Below are 20000 nucleotides of genomic sequence, written 5' to 3'. Positions count from 1 at the left end.
GTGAGTCAACTGTTTTTGGAATCAGGATTCTACTTGTTCCACACCTGGAAACACCTGGAACCACCTGCTGAGGTGGGCTTTATCTTCAGAATGGACCAGACAGTTTAAGGACCAACACGGGTTTGTTTAGCATCATTTGGCATCAAAGACAACATGGCCGCCTCTTGTGGAGCCATCAGACTCGCCTTCAGACTTTCAACCATCAAACCTTCAAGTCTGAACACCTTCACTTCCGCCACAGCTGAGCACACCTGCACCTGAGCAGGTGAGAGCTCTGCATCGAGCCAGTGGACTCGTTACGTGACGCGACATCACAGCTGCCTTTTCCAGCTCAGAGCAGAAGGACTTCCTGTCCCAGGGTCTGAACCACCACCACCACCACCACCACCACCACCACCACCCAAAAAACTGCTTCTGAACACCTGATCTGAAGTCAGGGGTCAAACTCAGCCAAGAACAGACCAAAAACAGATTTGTCTGAATAGAAAAGAGACAGTTTGATCATCAGAGAGATGAAACTTTAGTCTGATCCTGAAACTGGTCCTGAACATCTGAGCTGAAACACAGATCCACCCTGATAGATCCACCCTGATAGATCCACCCTGATAGATCCACCCTGATAGATCCACCCTGATGGATCCACCCTGATGGATCCACCCTGATAGATCCACTCAGAGATAATAGATGAATGACAGAAGTCTGAAACTTTGGAGAAACTAGAAAACAACAAACATTTTTCTTGATCAATGACTTCAAAGATGAATCGATTGTTTCTTTTCTGTTCTGAGAGAAACTTTAAAGGATGCCGACGTTAAACTTCCTCTGCAGAGGCTTCAGAAATAAAACAGGATGATAGGACACCAGAGGACACTGCAGGATTGATGACAGATGATGGTCCTGCTGCTGACGGGCTGCAGCTCAGAGTTCAGGCCTTCAGTGGAAACAGACTTCAGCTCGTGTCCTCGTCACAAACCTCTGATCTGACGCCATTTTCTGAATCATCCGTCAGGTTTCAGGCTTCTTTCCTTTCAGGCAGACGCTGGATTAAGACGATCCTTTCAATTAATATTATCATCATGAGGACATGCAGCTGAGAGCCTGGTTTTAAAAACACTTCCTGTTGGTGGGTTCAAGGGCAGTCCGACATTTGACAATTATGGATCTGCTGCCGTCAGCTGCTGAGCAACGTTAGAAGCATGGATCGTGATGTCAGGAAATAAAACAGCAGGTGTTGTTCAGCAGTCGACCCTCAGATGTCAGACGTTCCTTGAACACATCACAAGCAGAGTCAAAGTACTACAGGTGTCAAAACATCTGAAAGTTATGTAGGAACGGAGATAAATGTTGTAGCTCAAACTAACTCGAGACGAAAGTACAGAAAGATGTCAGCAGCTGAGCCAGTGAACAGCACACCTCCAGAAAGGAGGTCCACCTCAACGCTCGACCCAGAGACAGGACGCCTCGGTGGAGACGGAGACTCTGCAGAGCGGCAGGTGAACGTGGAAGAAGCAGCTGTGAAAACATCAAGGACTCGGTGATCAACCACACTGGAAGCAGAAATGACGGCCTGTCTCACCCCCCCCCCCCCCCCCCCCCCCCACACACACACACACACACTTCCTGGACATGTCCATCAGGCGATCAGCGTTCATCCTGGACCATGATGTGAACTGACGTGCATGACCTGCCATGTTTAACATGTCGTGTTCAGAAACTCCCAAACTGATCTGGGACCAGTCATTCTGTCTCACTGACAGACCCTGATTGTCCCTGTCCGTCCTGTTATTGATCCAGTCCAGATTCATTCACAGAGAAATGTTTGTGATCATCAGTCCAAAGTGAGCTTTCACGTCTTCATCGTATCAGCTAACCTCACGTTCACGTTGGCCCACCTCTCACTACTGTCTGACTTCCTGTCTCCAAATCCAAGCCCATTGGTTCCTGCTGACGAGGTAAATTTTTAAAAGTCCTCACAAACATTTAGTTTCATGTTGAAAAGCTTCATTATTTCCTCAAGCAGCTGCTCACTGTGATTTTATCAAACAAACAGGAGGAAATGGAGCTTTTATGGGACTATTTTCAGCGGCGGATGAATCCACGTTTGGTGCTGCAGTGCGTGTTTGAGACAGCAGAAACGTTCAGTGTTGTTCTGAGTGTGAACATGAAGGAAAATAAAGAATGAGAGCAGAATTAACTTCATCTCCACCTGCTGCATTAAAACAATGAACACATGGTCCTCTTTCTTTCCATCATCCAGCCGTAAAGCTGACCATTAAACACCATCATCCGCTTAAAAAGCCAAACACATTCACCTGACACATCCAACAAACCAAAACCACAATGATCTGACACCGAGAACCAGCAGCAGAGCTGATCCTGATCCTGATCCTGATCCTGATCCTGATCCTGATCCTGATCCTGATCCTGATCCACCACATCACATCACATCACATCACATCACATCAAATGGATCAGCTTTCATTCCGGATCAATGACTGAAAAACGCACCGAGAGAAGAACAAAGATGAAAAACAGAAGAGGCGTGAAAACACACACCGTCATCATGAACCAGTGAAACCAGTACAGACTGGGAGAGACCGCAGGAGACGTTCAGGCCAACAACCAGCGGACAGTCAAAAGATCAAATCCGACAAATCTTCAGCTTTGAATCGAGATGAGACGCTGATGAGCAGAAATGATCAGATGAACGAATGAATTCATGAATTCACAGAGAGACAAACGGCTTTGATTTCACGGTGAATCTGTTTTTTAATCTGACCTCTGAAATGTGTTTTTTTAGCTGCTGTTTTTTTTCTGACGACATCTATGATTCATCAGCTCCTCCATCCTCCGTCCCTCCGCCTGCATGGAGGAGGACAAAAAAACAAAACAAAACAGGACGCAGCCCTGAAAACCCGCATGAAAGATGGAGGAGACGAACAGAGCGAGCGCACCCTGAAACATCATCCACACATTTAAAGCTGCAAATCTCAGCTGGAGCTTTTACATCAGCTCTGCTCTGCGCTAATCACCGACCTGCTGCCTTCATCCGCACAGCCCGGACCAACCGGACCGAACCGGGCCGCAGGGAGCCGGGCGGGTCCCTTTACCCGAGTACTAATACTGGGTACTAATACTCCACAAAGAAATACCACAGAAACACGAGATAAAGGCAGAAAGAGAAGGAGCGGCAGGTTCTTACCTCATGACTCCGAACAGAGCTGAAGACCACTGAGGGAGAGGGAGAGGGAGGGAGAGGGAGGGAGAGAGAGAGAGAGGGAGAGAGAGAGAGAGAGAGCTAGAGAGAGGGAGAGGGAGGGAGAGAGAGGGAGAGGGAGGGAGAGGGAGAGGGAGAGAGAGAGGGAGGGGAGGGGAGGGAGAGGGAGGGAGGGAGAGAGAGAGAGGGAGAGAGAGGGAGAGGGAGGGAGAGAGAGGGAGGGAGAGAGGGGGGAGAGAGAGAGGGAGGGAGAGGGAGAGGGAGGGGAGGGGAGGGAGGGGAGAGAGAGAGAGAGAGAGAGAGAGAGAGAGAGAGAGAGAGAGAGAGGGAGGGAGAGGGAGAGGGAGGGAGGGAGGGAGAGAGAGAGAGAGAGAGAGAGGGAGAGGGAGGGAGGGAGAGAGAGGGAGGGAGAGGGAGAGGGAGAGGGGGAGGGAGTTAAATTGTATCAATATATATTTCAGTGTATAAATAACCTAAAAATACTGAATGCAGGTTTTTAACTTGTGACAGAGTATTTGTACACTGTAGTATTATTACCTTTACTGAAATATTTGAGTACTTCCTTCTTGTGTGTGTGAAGTGAAAAATACTTTTTTCAGATTATGTCTGAATTATTCATTTATTTCTTGCTACATGCTACATGTGTGTGAAATGTCTCCGTCCATCTCGTTGGTGGATAAACCTTCAGATGCTGAGACAACACACATGTCTGTGTGTTAAGATGATGATGATGATGATGATGATGATGATGATGATGATGATGATTTGTTACCGCCTCCTTGTCAGTGTCCAGGTACCTGCCTGGTTTTGGTCTCAGGATGAGGGCAAAGGTCAGAGGTCATTTGTATGCAGTGTGATGTCATCGTGTGGAATCATCTGAGAATTGATAAGAATAATAATTAAGAGACAGTTTTTCTGCTCGTTATCAACAGAATTCAATCACTAATTCAAGTTTGAGCAGAAACGTTTGAATGTGAAGATGTTTGTGAAGACCAAACAAACAAACAAACAAACAAACAGGCAGACAGACAGACAGACAGACAGACAGACAGACAGACAGACAGACAGACAGACAGACAAAAAATCTGAGTTTAACGTCGTCTCAAACGTCTGGAAAAGAAGGCAAACAGATCATTTAACGAGTATTTTCTCTGATGTCTCTGATGTGTCTCTTGATATTTTTGGACTCTGGTTCTGGCTCAGATGAATTTCTGATGTTTTCATGCAGGCTGAACATTCATTCATTCATTCATTCATTCATTCATTCATTCATTCACGCAGTGTGCTCCCTGTATCAAATCAACCAATCACAAACCAACAGAGACCTCCACGGTCAGCCGCTGTCTGTCTGCAGTTCTGCAGCTGTCCACCAGAGGACGCCGCAGGTTTGTTTGTGTCCTGCTGCAGGACGAGCTTCGTCCCTCTGATGTGACTCTTCAGTTCATGTTATGTGAAATCTACAAAGTTCAGGACGGATCAATAACTGATTGATTGTTATCACATCCAGCAGAACACTGAATTATTGATTCACGGTTAGTTTCTCCTCACAGACTTTCACTCCAAGTCCAGTCCAGGTCTGCAGGACACCGGAGCTCTGGAGAGGGCACCACGTCCAGGTGGTGCCGGACCCGAAGACTCCAGGACCCCCAGGACCTCAACAGCTCTGACGTCACACGGCTCTGATGAAGACCCTGAGAGACCGGTCCTCATCCGTCTCCACCACCTGCTGAGCCCATCGTCTCAGGTCACCATCAGCTGCCATCAGGGTGGATGAACTGAAATTCAACCGTTTCCTCAGAAATGCAGAACAGAAAGCAGCCTGATTAGATTAGATTAGATTAGATTAGATTAGATTAGATTAGATTAGATTAGATTAGATTAGATTAGACTGAACTTTATTGATCCCATTGGGAGGACCCCTCAGGGAAAGGGGAGTTCAGCAGCTCAAAGATCCAAAAAACAAAAATACAACAGAAATAATGATCATGACGTTCTGACGTTCTGGCGTTCTCATGTTCTGACGTTCTGACGTTCTCATGTTCTGACGTTCTGACGTTCTCATGTTCTCTCTCTTGACTCTGCTGTTTTTCCTGTTTCTGTCTGATCTTGTTCTCGTGATGGGATCTAACAGGAAACACGATCACCTCTATGTGACAGAAATAATATGTGACTGTATAAAAACTGTTGTGTGTCATTAATATTTGGACGGACAGTCAGTCGTCTCTGCACTCTGTTTCTAATAAGGCTGAATGTCTTTTTTTGTCCTCTTCTGTCTCGTGGTGACGTTCGTGTGTGAGTGACGCTGATGAAGATGAAGGTGTGGAGCCAAAATGTATTTTTAATTTCATGATGATGATGATGATGATGATGAAGATGATGAGGAGGAGGTGCCAGGGTGGAGGCTGAAAATAAGACTTCCGCTCGGCGATAACGCCCTTCAAAATAAGAGTGAAAATAACTAATTCTATATTTTTATTCTCGTCGGTTCGTGTCGTGATTTTGATTCCGGTCCTCTGACATCAACTCACCAGACACAGAAACATTTTACAAATACAGAAACCAAGCTGGTCTGAATTTAGACTCTTTTATTTTACTTTATGTATCTGAGCAAAATAAATAATGGACACTTGTCGAGACTTGGATTTCAGGCCGGAAATGAATGGGCTCTGTACTTTTACGGAAATCAGGCTTTTATTCTTGAAACAAACGAGCGGAAGTGGTGTGTCCTGTTTGCCAGCAGAGCGGAGGAAGGAGGTGATGGTGATGGAGTGAGGAGGAGGAGGAAGAGGAGGGCTGATGTGTGCTGATCAGCAGCAGGTCTGATGATGATGATGATGATGATGATGATGATGATGATGATGATGATGATGATGATGTGAGTCAGAGAGCGGAGGGTTCAGGATGCTCACAGCCGCTCCAGAGTAGACAAACCCCGCACGGAGACAGACTGAGGACCGCCTGAGGAGGCACGGTGAGTCCGCACATCACACCGACTCTCACGCACCGACAGCGGGGAGCCGACTGACAGCAGCCCGGCAGCAGAGCTCCACAGTCGGCTGCTTCCAGCGAGCGGCTCGGTGCTGCCGGGGCTCTCATTTCATAACTGTGCATGTGCGCGCGCGTGTGTTTCTGTGTGATTATGCACGTCCATCCAGCTGGTGGGCGCGCACCCGGCTGTGCGCGTGCCTGACCTGTCCTCACCGTGGAGCGGAGTCAGACTGATTAACATGATGAGAGGAGATAATGAGAGTCTGCAGCTGATTGAGACAGATCAAAGCAGCAGGTGTGTGTGTGTGTGTGTGTGTGTGTGTGTGTGTGTGTGTGTGTGTGTGTGTGTGTGTGTGTGTGCGCGCGCGCGCGCCTCCGTGACGACAGAGACGCGACAGTCCGCCAAATATCATCAAAGGAGTCAGCACAGAAACATGATGGAAACACGATGCAGCAAATGTCCAAATGTCTCAGTTTATTTTACTGCTTCATCAGCTGGAAGAAGTACTGACTCTGATCTGTACTTCAGTTAAGTAGTAATACCACAGCGTACAAGTACGAGTCCTTCATTCTTCATTCATTACTCTGCAGTGACAGTCACCTCATAACGATGCTTAAAGTAAAAACTTCAAGTAAACGCAGTAATACCACAAAGGAGAAGTACTCTGTTACACAAGTCCTGCATTCTAAATCTGACTGAAGTACTAAAGTGAAAGTACTCATTTCACAGTACATCCTGTGACTGTTTGTGAGTCACATCATCGTTCCTCCTGCTGATCTCTGACATCCAGAACTTCAGAATATTTCCAATTAATAATCGGAATCTGCAGTTAATCAAAGTTATCAGATCAATAGTGAGGTAGAAAATGGTACAAGTACCTCACAGCTGTACCTCAGTAGTTGAGTAAATGTACTTACTTCCTGCCACAGTTTTATTGTTACTGAGTATTAAATGAATAACCAGCATCATGTTTTTTAAATCAGTGTAAATCTGTACAGTGAACGCAGGGCAGTACAAGTAGCTGGAAATGGGAGAACTCAAGTAAAGTACAAGTACACAAAACATAGTTCAGTTTACTTTCCACCATAACAATAATACTGTAACAGGCAGCAGTCACAGGAATATACAGCAGTATTATGATGTGACCTCATCAGATACGCATCACAGGAATATTCTTAGAATATTACAGGAGATGAAGTACTGTGGACACTAATATTGCAGTAAAATCCAAATATTTCTGGTGGTGTGTGGTTTCACAGCAGCATTCATGTGGCGTCATGGTCAGTCATCAAATGTTGAATCACTGAAACGTCACTGTCCACCAAAGTGGACACTGAAACATGAAACATGTCCACCACATGGGACCAGGAGACAACCACAGTATAAAGAGCAACAGACAGCAGTACAAGTACACAGAGTGAGATGTGCTCTGAAACAAACGATCAGTATCACTGCTGTTGTACTGCTAATACTACTAATACTACTGCAGCTGATGTATAACAGGTACTACTCATACTTCGAGTACTGACTGCAAAGTGTGATTAAAGATGCACAATAACAAGAATAATCTGTCAGAACGTGTGTGGAATAAAAGAAATGCAGAATAATTTAAGGAAGACAGAAAACGAAGCAGAGAAACCAAACATGGAGACGTTTGTTAGAGACTGACTGAGGACAGTGAGGAGTCCAACTGTGTGTGTGTGTGTGTGTGTGTGTGTGTGTGTGTGTGTGTGTGTGTGTGTGTGTGTGAGAGAGAGCGACCTGTCTGCTTTGTGCGTCAGTTTGATGATGACCCCCCCGTTACTGCTGATGGTCCACATGAGTACTTGAGTACTCCGTGTTGTACTCGAGTACTCCGTGTTGTACTCGAGTACTCCGTGTTGTAGTACTCGAGTACTCCGTGTTGTACTCGAGTACTCCGTGTTGTAGTACTCGAGTACTCCGTGTTGTACTCGAGTACTCCGTGTTGTACTCGAGTACTCCGTGTTGTACTCGAGTACCTGCTCAGCTCTTCAGCTCCGTCCACTGACTGAAGCTGGACTGTGGCCACCAGCAGATCTGAGATCAGACACTGCTGTTGAGATTTGGGATGTTCAGAATCTGGATGTGTAGTCAGGAAACTGAGCGTGAGCTCACAGGTCTCCTCACCTGTGTGTCAGTGTGTCATCAGGGCCTCGACCAGCTCTGACAGGTGACACCTCACCTGGTCCAACCACGATGCCTTCAGGTGCTTTCATCACTGTTGGTGTCGGTGCTGCCAGCCTGAGCTCATTATCTTCCAGTGGACAGTTTTCTGGAACAAGGACGGCTTCTTCCAGATTGTAGGGACGCTGCACGGATGGACAGAGGCTCAAATATCAGATATAACAGCTGAGTCCAGACCTTCAGCCACAGCAGGTCCCTACAGACACGTGACTGCTGGACGTCTCAGGTGAGCGATGGACGCTGCTCTCAGCTGTCTTTACCTGAAGCCTCACAACACTAACAGATGTGTTAGAGAATATCTGCTGCTTTGACATAAAGGGACAAGAAGCCTGTGGACAAGAACAGAGGGAGAAAAGTCCCCTGTGACTCCCAGGATGCATTTCACTGACAGACATCCAATCACAGAGCTCCATCCTGTGGCCAGCAGCGAGCTGAAGGTAACAGATCTTTCAGTCTGTCGGTTCAGTTTGACGTTCTGGGTCAGTTTGGATGAATCGAGGCTCCGTCAGGGCAGACGTGGTGTTCAGAGACACACGTCTCACGGCTCTGTCTCTCCTCCTCTGACCGAGGACATGTGTCTGCTCACCTTCTTTACTTGACTGTCTTAACTCTACGTCGTCTTGTCACGGTTTCACTCGCTGCCTGCAGAGTGTGTGTGTCATCGCACAGCTCACAGTTTGTGTCCTGCTGACTGAGGACATTATCAATAACATTATCAATATTATCAATAAAGAAGCAGTCTAAGTCTAAATCTCTAACATTAGTTTGTCTGTCAGGTGTTCGTCCGTCCAGCAGCTCAGCATCCTGCTGCCTGGTGGACATTTCACAAGGACGGCCGACACCAACAACAGATCAAATCACAAAATAAGAATCGAAGTGAGGTGATGATGATGATGATGATGATGATGATGATGATGGTGATGATGATGGTGATGATGATGATGGTGATGGTGATGATGATGATGATGATGATGATGATGGTGATGATGATGATGATGGTGATGATGATGATGGTGATGATGATGATGATGGTGATGATGATGGTGATGATGATGGTGATGATGATGATGATGATGATGATGATGGTGATGATGATGATGATGATGATGATGGTGATGATGATGATGATGGTGATGGTGATGATGATGATGATGGTGATGATGGTGATGATGATGATGATGATGATTATGATGATGATGGTGATGATGATGATGGTGATGATGATGATGATGATGGTGATGGTGATGATGATGATGGTGATGGTGATGATGATGATGGTGATGGTGATGGTGATGATGATGATGATGGTGATGGTGATGATGATGATGGTGATGATGATGATGATGGTGATGGTGATGATGATGATGGTGATGATGATGGTGATGATGATGATGATGATGATGATGATGGTGATGGTGATGATGATGATGGTGATGATGATGGTGATGATGATGATGATGATGATGGTCTCATATCCTCCTGCTGACCTCTGACACTCACTGTGTGTGTTTGTACCTTTGATGGACACACGTTTATTTCTGTGGCTCTGATGCTGCTGGTTCAGTCGGTGGTGTTTTCCCCACCGCCTGCCTCCACACAGGAAGTGACATCAGATGATGTGGGCAGGTAACCATGACAACGGCCCTGCTGATGATGACATGTTTGCACTCCTCTGAGTGTAAATCTCTCTCCTCCAAGCACTGTCACCACGGCAACCAGACAACACTCTCTGTCTCTCTGTCTCTCTCACACACACACACACACACACACACACACACACACACACACACACACACACACACACACACACACACACACACACACACACCTGCCCCCTGATAGCATCCATTGTGTTTCTGGATGTAACCATGGGAGCACCTGAATGTACTGTGTGTGTGTGTGTGTGTGTGTGTGTGTGTGTGTGTGTGTGTGTGTGTGTGTGTGTGTGTGTGTGAGCGTGCGTGTTGCTCGTTGTGCAGATTGATTAACGAGCTGCTGATTAGTCACTGGTCTAAATGTGAGGCTGAGATAAGGAGCGGCGGCTCAGCGCTCTGAGCAGCAGCTGATCTGAAGTCAGACTGAGAAACTCGACGTTTCTACATGTGGTTTGGTGCAGGAGGAAACGTCGTGACGTCTGCGTGAACAGACGCTGAGTGCGTTTTATATTCTTGAGGACATTTCGTCTCTTGTCAAAACAGCATCAAACGCAGTAAACAAACCTGCTGTGGAGTTATTCGGTGTCGTCTGCATGGCTCTGATGACAAACAGGATGTCAGGTGTGATTTCACCTTCGAGGATCACATACAGGCTGAATAATAGTGGTCCAAGGTTCAAACCCTGGGGGACTCCACACGCCATGTCGATCCTCTCAGATTTGTGTCTGTAGTTATGGAATAAGGTGGGATCCAGGCTGCAGTTTTCAGTAATCTCGGGGAAAATGCCTGACAGGGTTGTTCATACCATCATATTCATTTCAGAGTGTTTTCATGAACAGACCTGAGTGATATTTACTGAGCTCAGTAAAGTCCACCAATACACTCAGGATCCGGTTGCACCAGCTGTTCCTACCTAAAAACCTGTTTCATGCATCGCTGACAGAGATGATTTGCTACTAAACATGTTAAATATGTTTAACAGCTGACTGAATTAGCTTCCAAACATTCTGCCAGTTGTCATATATTAGCACGCTAATGATGTTAGCATAATGTGGAGCTTTGGACTATTGGTTGGACCAAACAAACTTGATGAAGACGGCACTTTGGGTTCATTGTGACCACATTTCTCACTGTTTTCACAATGTTTCCAAAGCAAACGATCGATCGATCGATCGATGGAGCGAATGATCAGCAGATTGATCCAGAATGAAAAGAATGAAGAAGAGGCAGACTGATGCAGTGCAGATCATGACGTGTAACTCTCACCTGGGCTCGTGCAGCAGGAAGCAGCAGGTGGTCTGAGAGTATCTCTGCTGACGTCATGTGAGTGGGATTATTAAAGGAGTGATCCAGATACTCGTCACAGGTATAAATACTGGCTTCTCTTTCATCTGTAGTCTAAAATACAGAACTGCAGAGAGAACCAGGTCTTCATTAGAGACAGGCCTTTATTTCTAATTCCCTTAATTAAATTAATGATTTTCTTTTTTTGTATTTTATAATATTGTCGTCAGTCGTCCCTGTTTTCTGACCTGCTCTCATTTTAATAAGCCATTGATACAAACTCAACTCAGAAATTCAGTAAAATTGAATAGTTGATCAATACAAAACATTTCCTGATTACTTGATGGTGTCAACACTTCCTGTAGATCTTTCACATTAAAAGCCTTCCAGTGGCTCAAAGGGCATAACGCTCCCTTTTAATGTAAAAGATCTCAACAATTACAATTCCTCCAAAGTTATTGTTCACTAGAAGCTCTTATTGAGTAAAATCAATGAAAAAAATCTGTCTGAAAAAACAAAATAACAATCAAAAACTCAACTCAGCACTCAGACTTTCTAACGCTTCACTCTTTGTTCCTTGAGGAAAAACGTGAATTTGATGTAGTCAGCAGACCTTCTTTTGGTAAAATATACTTTACAGCGAGGGAAGGTATGTGGACAGAAAACTGCTAATAAAGAAAAATCTGCAGAAAGTTTTACTGAATATATTTACCAGCTGGTGAAAATCATTAGTTAAAACTCATCAAAGCAGAAAATCTGCTTCCTGATTCCTCTCGTTGAAACTCCTCAACGGTCGTTCCTCCTCTCCTAAAAGCCTCCCTGGTTTTCATCCGCTCTCCTCTTTCATGAGATGCAAAGCTCTAATCAATGCTCGTTAGTCATTCTGCGGGGGACTACAGCTCAGCATGCTGGGAAACTCCCCGGGGCCTTCGCTCCATCTTTTTAATTCATTCCCGTTCATCACTATATCTGTGAGAGTGTGAGAGGACAACGCTTCCATCAGATGCAACGTCCACGTGTTTCACGTACTGTGTGACACAGGCGACACACAGGGCGACAAACAGGGCGACAAACAGGGCGACACACAGGGCGACAAACAGGGCGACAAACAGGGCGACAAACAGGGCGACAAACAGGGCGACAAACAGGCGACACACAGGGCGACGCACAGGCGACACACAGGGCGACAAACAGGGCGACAAACAGGCGACACACAGGGCGACAAACAGGGCGACACACAGGGCGACAAACAGGGCGACAAACAGGGCGACACAGGGCGACACACAGGCGACACACAGGCGACACACAGGGCGACAAACAGGGCGACAAACAGGGCGACACACAGGGCGACACACAGGGCGACACACAGGCGACACACAGGGCGACACACAGGCGACACACAGGGCGACAAACAGGGCGACACACAGGCGACACACAGGGCGACAAACAGGGCGACAAACAGGGCGACAAACAGGGCAACAAACAGGGCGACACACAGGGCGACAAACACGGCGACAAACAGGGCGACGCACAGGCGACGCACAGGCGACACACAGGCGACACACAGGGCGACACACAGGCGACACACAGGCGACACACAGGCGACACACAGGCGACAAACAGGGCGACACACAGGGCGACAAACAGGGCGACACACAGGGCGACAAACAGGGCGACAAACAGGGCGACACACAGGGCGACACACAGGCGACACACAGGGCGACAAACAGGGCGACAAACAGGGCGACAAACAGGGCGACACACAGGGCGACACACAGGCGACACACAGGGCGACAAACAGGGCGACAAACAGGGCGACAAACAGGCGACACACAGGGCGACGCACAGGCGACACACAGGGCGACAAACAGGGCGACAAACAGGCGACACACAGGGCGACAAACAGGGCGACACACAGGGCGACAAACAGGGCGACACACAGGGCGACAAACAGGGCGACAAACAGGGCGACACACCGGGCGACAAACAGGGCGACACACAGGGCGACACACAGGATGACACACAGGCGACACACAGGCGACACAAAGGGCGATGCACGGCGGTGACCACCAGTGCTCACATATTCAACACAGCTGACAGATGTCTGTCTGTCCACACTGTACGCTATGAGGCTAAAGTCAAAAGTTAACTTCCACATTGTTTTATACTCTAATAATAACTGTTAGCCAACCCGAACAGTTTAGCTTTTAAACTGAAGCCTCGGCTGCTGGGCTCTGTAATGCTGACACACACACACACACACACACACACACACACACACACACACACACACACACACAGACACACAGACACACAGACACACACACACAGACACACACACACACACACACACACACACACACACAGAGTAATTACATGCTCTTTGTGATGGAGATGATCTGCCCTCGCAGCAGGCCGGGCGTCCAGCTGAAGGACTCCTCCGCTCTCAAAACACCAGAGTGCTTTTCATTTAGCAGTAACGCTGATGGCTCTCAGACTGACTCGCTCAGATCGTCTGTTCCTGCCTCGTTCTGCCTCATCTTGAGTTCATCCTCATTTCTCACATCCGTTTTCACTCCTGCTGTTAAACTGTTACAGATATTCATGTTCCTGATGGCGTCCTCCGTCCAGGAAGATTAGAGAAAGATCGGACGAGACTGAGCAGAAAAGGGCTTCATTCAGCGTTTCCTTCTGTCATCTGTCCCTCAGCATACAGGCCATCCATCCAGAGCAGCGGTCAACTCCAACTCCCAGAATGCCGGAACAGAGTAACGACTACCGGGTGGTGGTGTTCGGAGCCGGCGGGGTGGGGAAGAGCTCACTGGTCCTTCGGTTTGTCAAAGGCACCTTCAGAGACACCTACATCCCCACGGTGGAGGACACCTACAGACAGGTACAGACAAACTGTTCTCATTCTGTGGCGCCGTCTTTGACTGAATTATTGATCAGCACCTGGCGTCTCTGCAGGTGATCAGCTGCGATAAGAGCGTCTGCACGCTGCAGATCACCGACACAACAGGAAGTCACCAGTTTCCCGCCATGCAGCGTCTCTCCATCTCCAAGGGCCACGCCTTCATCCTGGTGTACTCCATCACCAGCCGCCAGTCGCTGGAGGAGCTCAAACCCATTTACCAACAGGTCGCCGTCTGTCATGTAGATTCTGTCGAGCCATGAAGTGTGTTTTCCTGCTGCCCGCTGTTTGCAGAATTATTGGTGAAAACAGTGTTTAAACTTGGATTTTTGACCTTGTGTAAGGTTTGATAGTTGTAACGCTGCTCATGAACTCGTAGATGTCTCCACAGATGTTCAGTCCTGACTGACCTGGTCCTGTGTCCCTGCAGGTCCTGGCCATCAAAGGCACTGTGGAGTCCATTCCCATCATGCTCGTGGGCAACAAAAGCGACGAGACGGCCCAACGCGAGGTGGAGACGAAGGAGGGCGAGGCGCAGGCCACCGTGTGGAAGTGCGCCTTTATGGAGACGTCGGCCAAGACGAACTCCAACGTGAAGGAACTGTTCCAGGAGCTGCTGTCCCTGGAGAAGAAGAGGGACATGAGCCTGAGCATCGACGGGAAGCGCTCGGGGAAACAGAAACGAGCCGACAAGCTGAAGGGCAAGTGCAGCGTCATGTAGAGCGAGAGCAGACCGGCTGCACAGATGTGGAAACAGCTGAGGAGGCAGGACGGGGAGGTGACACCCCCCCCTCCCATCTTTCCCCAGCTCTGCATCGTGGAGGACAGGTCTTCTTCTTTGGTGACGCTCCTCCTCTGTCTGTCTGAACACTGAAGCCCAGAGGAACAAAATGAAATGGACACTTGATTTATAGCAGGGCCTCGGGCTCCTGCTGGTCCTGGACTGGACTGTGATTGTGGCCCCAAAACACTTTGAAAACATCCACACGCCTGCAGCACGAACCATCACACGGACATGACGAAGGAACGCTGCACTGACTCCTGACGTGACCCTGAGTGGAAGCTGTGTTTTTCTGTTTTTGAAGTTGAACAGTGCTGACAGAGTGAGAGCAGTCTTCTCATCACAGTCAAGCTCTAATTTGTCCCAGTGGTTCCTACGTTACCCAGGATGCATTGCAAATGCTAAAATGTGGCCAAGTTCTACACAGGCCTGAAGTTCAGTTCATGTCATAGCAGCTTAAATTACAGCGGAAAATGTATTCCTTAAACTTTTACACAAACTCTTTATAGACGTGAAGACATGCTAAGCTACGAATGGACAATCATGGGGTTTAATGAAAACGATCAATTAGCATGTCAAACATAAAGAAAGCAATGCTAACAACATGAGGAAGAAACCAGTTTGAGTTACTCAATGCTATAATTCTTGGGCTATAGAGTTTGAATAGCATGCTAATATATTAGCCACACTGCTAACAAGCGCAGTGCTCACATGCATCAGTTTGGGTGGTGCGCCCAGTGGAAGAGGAAGCATTGGTTAAATGTTGGATGTCTGCAGTCTGTGGGTCTCTGCCTCGTGACTTCTCACCACGCCAACATTTAAAGAGCTGCGGACGAGACAGTGAAGCGTTCCTTCATCGCTTCGGGCTGCTGACGTTTCCATCATCGTTCTCCTCTTCGTTTGTAGCTCTGAGCATCAGGATGTGTTCTGCTCTGCTTCCTGCTGTCGTTAGAAGAACGCCTACGCACAGTCTTCATCCTCCACACAAACACCATCAGCAGTGTTTTCAGCAGCTGCTCTCTGACAGCCGGCGTCCGACGAGCTGACGGACGGCACAGCAAACAGCAGACGCTCTCACGTTAAAGCATCAGGAAACAAAAAGGCTTCGATGATTTCCACAAGCACAAGCCGGCCTCTCGCTCTGATTGCATGTCTGTCAGACTCACTGGACTCAGCATCCTTTAGCGTGAACAAGCAGCTGCTGATGGCGTGACCTCCACATGTGATTCAAAGGGACAGTCCAACAGTGAGGGAACCGCCTCCAGACGTCAGCTTCACCTTTGTGTGCTCAGTGCAGAGAGAGCTCCACCATGTCTGAAGCTTAGCTTAGCATGAATACTGGAAGCCAGGTTAGCTTAGCTCACCAAGAGGAAAAAATCCTCCTAACACCAACTTCTTTTCCGATTCGTTGGATCTTTAGAGCCAGTCAGCATCCTGCAGCCAAGTCAAAGGAGCAGCGTGGAGGAGTTAGTGCCATCTAGTGGTGAAGTTTCAGACTACTGCATAGTCCTCATCTCACCCTCCCTCTCCAAACATGTAGGAGAACCTGTGAAAGGTTGCAGTCCTGTGGAGTCTGTCCGGTTTGTCCCCTCTGGGCTGCTGTAGAAGCTCTCTCCAAGGCAACAGAAACACAGTGATTTTTATTTTCTGGTGATTCTACATGAACAAAAATACAACTATGAATATTATGTGACATTTCCGCCCATAGACCCCCAGAGTCCTGCTCAGGACATTTAAAGTCATTCTTACCATAATTAAAAATGAATTAAACTGAAAAGGTTTTTTGTTTAAAGCTTTAAATTTATGACTGACTTTTGTGCATTTGGTGAATTTGAAGGGTCTTTAACCTGCTGACCCAGCTCAGGTGTTCCCGTGATGATTTCAAGTCTTGTTGTGCTAAGCTAGCGTAGCGACGCCTCTCTGTCCTGACGGCGGGAGGATTTCTGGATGTTGGACTGTTCCTGAATCAGCTGACTGACGTTTGAAATGCCTTTTCTCTTTACTTGACTGCTTTATTATCTGAACATAAGTGATCTTAAAACCTTAAGAAGCACAAACACGACAAAGCGAAGGCGGAGAAAAGCACACCGTCATCCACCTGTTCTCCACCCGTCAGTGAGTCCACGCTGTGGTGTTTCCTGCCTGAGACGCCGTCACTGCTCCCTGTTCATCTCCGGCTTCAGCAAATGAAAAAATAAGAAGGAAATAAATAACTTTCAGTTAGCGTTCGACCTTCTAACCTGTTCACGTAGCTCAGTTTTCGTACGCGTGAGATGAAACCGGCGGCACCTGTTTTCCTCCGCACACGTCTGATACCAGGCCTCCGTGGGTGGAGGTCAGGGTGGATGAGTGAACCGTCGACTCTTCTGTCAACAATCAGTTTTAGTTTGTTTCAGCCACAAAACGTCGTGTTTCTACCTGAAAGTCATTGTGAAAAAACAGCATGTTGTTGATTACGAGCAGAAAGACAAATGTTTTAGAAAAAGCTCAGTTTCCATTTCAGAGTTTCGTTTTTCCTCACGTGGATGAGCTGCGACTTCACGGTAAACATGACGACGTCCACCAGCTGTTCACCAGCCAGCGTTCAGACATTCGCTCACGTCAGGTGTCTCACTTCAGCTCAGACTGAAGACTTAGCAGAGGACTGTGGCTCCCGAGCAGGTGGCTAGACGACGCACAGGTGCAGGGACAGGTGAGGTCATGTGACTGAGGACAGGTAAAAAACACATTTATGACTGAATTTCACAGCAGGTCTAAAGTTCAAACGAGGACACGACTTGATTTTATTTGTGTAGTGAGTGACGGCTGAGAGACGTGAAGCTGGAGTTCGCCTCTGGTCGAGCTGCAGGCGTTTCCTCCTGTGAACAAACTGAATAAAAGCAGTGCTGTCGTACACAAGCCTCCGTTTCTTTGACTAACAGCTCATTCAAACCTCCACATACAGCTGACAACCACACACTGCTGTCCCAGTGAATTCTGGGTAAAACCAGATTTAACGTTTCGTCTGATGTAAATATGATAAAGTTATTTTTCTACTGAAAATCAAATCACATCAAACCTTTTCATATAAACATTGGGCATTTCCTGCCCTGAGCTGAGCCTGGCAGGCAGCACGTCCTCCAACGCTGGACTCAATATTTACACCCGTCACCAAGCGTCTCCTTTTATCACCTGTTTCAGTCCTCGGAGCGAAAAATAAAGTAATACAGGTGGAGTCAGTGAGCACAGGTGTTACAAATTCTAATCATGTGCTCAGTAAACAGACCAGCATGGCTACCTGGTTGTGTCCGTCCATCACAGAGCTGAACAGGTCACAGCAGATGTGTCCTCCAGGGGGACATCAGCGTCACGCAGGAGCCAAACCAAACCTAAAAAACTGTAAGTAAACTTCAGTCAGTGAGAGACTAAATCAAAGCGATGCTATAAAAAAGAGCAAACACACTGAAATTAGTCACAAATTCAAGCCACATGTCACAGAGGTCCTTCTGAAGAAGACTCTGCAGCTTCATCTCATCGCTCGTCACACTCTTCAAAAGAGTAAAACGGGTGATTTTCAGAGTGAAGTCTGGTTCAGTCTCATCTGCTGAATCAGAAACATCCTTCCTCTTCCTCATCAGTGTCTGCTGCTACTGACAGCGAAGGTGTTCCCTGAACACACAGAGGAGAAGCAGCAGATCTGCTGCCCCCTGCTGGTCCAGAGGCCACATCACAGCTGACTGTTACATCACAGCTGGGTGTGGTGAGCAGAGAGCAGAGGAGGAAGTCCTCATGTACTGAAGTAAAAGTACTGATACCACAGTGTAGAAATACTCAAAGAGTAGCATCAGAATTACCAAAATATACTTACAGTCTGTTTGGAACCTGGTCCAGGTCTGCAGACCCTCTGAACAGCATGAGGTTAAGGACAGAATACGATGATGATGATGATGATGATGATGATGATGATGATGATGATGATGATGTTAAATTATGGATGAACGTGTCGTGACCCAGGCTGGCAGGCTGGTTTGTGTTAAACTAAAGACCCTCGGGAGGTTTGTGGTGGGACGTCTCTCGGCGGGACGTCTCTCAGGCATCGGGAGGTTCTGGGTTCGGTTCGGCCCCTCAGGGACTCTGAGAGGACTTTTCCAGCCTCGTTGGTCATTTTATCAGAGGAAACTGGGCTCTCTGCAGGTTTACGGCCTCAGACTGACTCATCCTCCTCCACCACTGATGCTAAACACACAAACATGGAAATGTTTTCTCCATCGCCGTGGAAACGCCTGTAACTGTTGTGACTTTTCCCACTTTGGGTTTTGTGAGTGCTGCTAAAATAAAAACTAACAGACGGTTGTTTTACGACATTTGATGCTTCCAGAAATCTGAAACCTTTAAGGATGTGGATGGAGACCATGAGGTGGAGAACATGAGTCTGTGCTTCTGCTCAGGGAGCGTGGATCAGCTCACAGTTTACCTGCTGTGTGTGCTGCATGTGACCCAGCTGATGGCTAACACGTTAGCTTCACCTCCTTTAACATGTCAGACGGCGTCTCAGCTGTGTGAGCTTAGTAACAAGCGACATCATCAAACATCAAACATGCAGGAAACAAAGGCAAACTGTGTTTGACACGAGGTTTTTGTCGTGCAGGAACAGACAGAGCTGAACAGAAGAGATTCACCATGAATGTGACCAATGAACGACGTGTGTCTCAGGTGAGTGGCTCAGGTGCTGTACGCAGTGTGTCCTGCAGAGGGAGCTCTGCGCTCACACTGATGGAGGTTCACTGGCTGTGGGGTTGAAGAAGCTGGCACTTAAACGGCACAAGGATTTTTATGATGTGTAAATCATGTACATGTACACAGTTTTTATTGTGTATCCTGTGTACTTTTTACCTTGACTGCTCTGTTTGTGCTGCTTTTGTTTTGCTTTTTTTAACTCTTGGGATCAATAAAGTCTTAAATCTTATCTTATCTTATCT

The 20000-nt window shown here is 47.4% G+C and overlaps 3 protein-coding genes across 5 annotated transcripts in view; 2 read left to right on the top strand and 1 right to left on the bottom strand.

The window, feature by feature from the left end:
• Positions 1-3227, bottom strand: part of apc2 (APC regulator of WNT signaling pathway 2) — a 30432-nt gene extending 27205 nt beyond the window's left edge. Inside the window, exon 1 of the mRNA XM_070960134.1 lies at positions 3203-3227. The gene's annotated coding sequence lies outside the window, so the exon portion shown is untranslated. The remainder of the gene's footprint in view (positions 1-3202) is intronic.
• Positions 1-20000, top strand: part of reep6 (receptor accessory protein 6) — a 137891-nt gene that overhangs the window by 39300 nt on the left and 78591 nt on the right. The window lies entirely within an intron of this gene.
• On the top strand, positions 5917-17934 carry diras1a (DIRAS family, GTP-binding RAS-like 1a). Its single transcript, XM_070961568.1, has 4 exons — positions 5917-6188; positions 14060-14243; positions 14318-14488; positions 14692-17934. Exons 2-4 carry the CDS (start codon positions 14106-14108, stop codon positions 14980-14982), a joined length of 600 nt encoding a protein of 199 aa, XP_070817669.1. The 5' UTR covers positions 5917-6188; positions 14060-14105; the 3' UTR covers positions 14983-17934.

This window comes from Chaetodon trifascialis, chromosome 4 (assembly GCF_039877785.1).
Source record: "Chaetodon trifascialis isolate fChaTrf1 chromosome 4, fChaTrf1.hap1, whole genome shotgun sequence".
In the NCBI taxonomy this organism is placed as follows: Eukaryota; Metazoa; Chordata; class Actinopteri; order Chaetodontiformes; family Chaetodontidae; genus Chaetodon; species Chaetodon trifascialis.
This window is presented reverse-complemented; position numbering and strand designations above follow the sequence as displayed.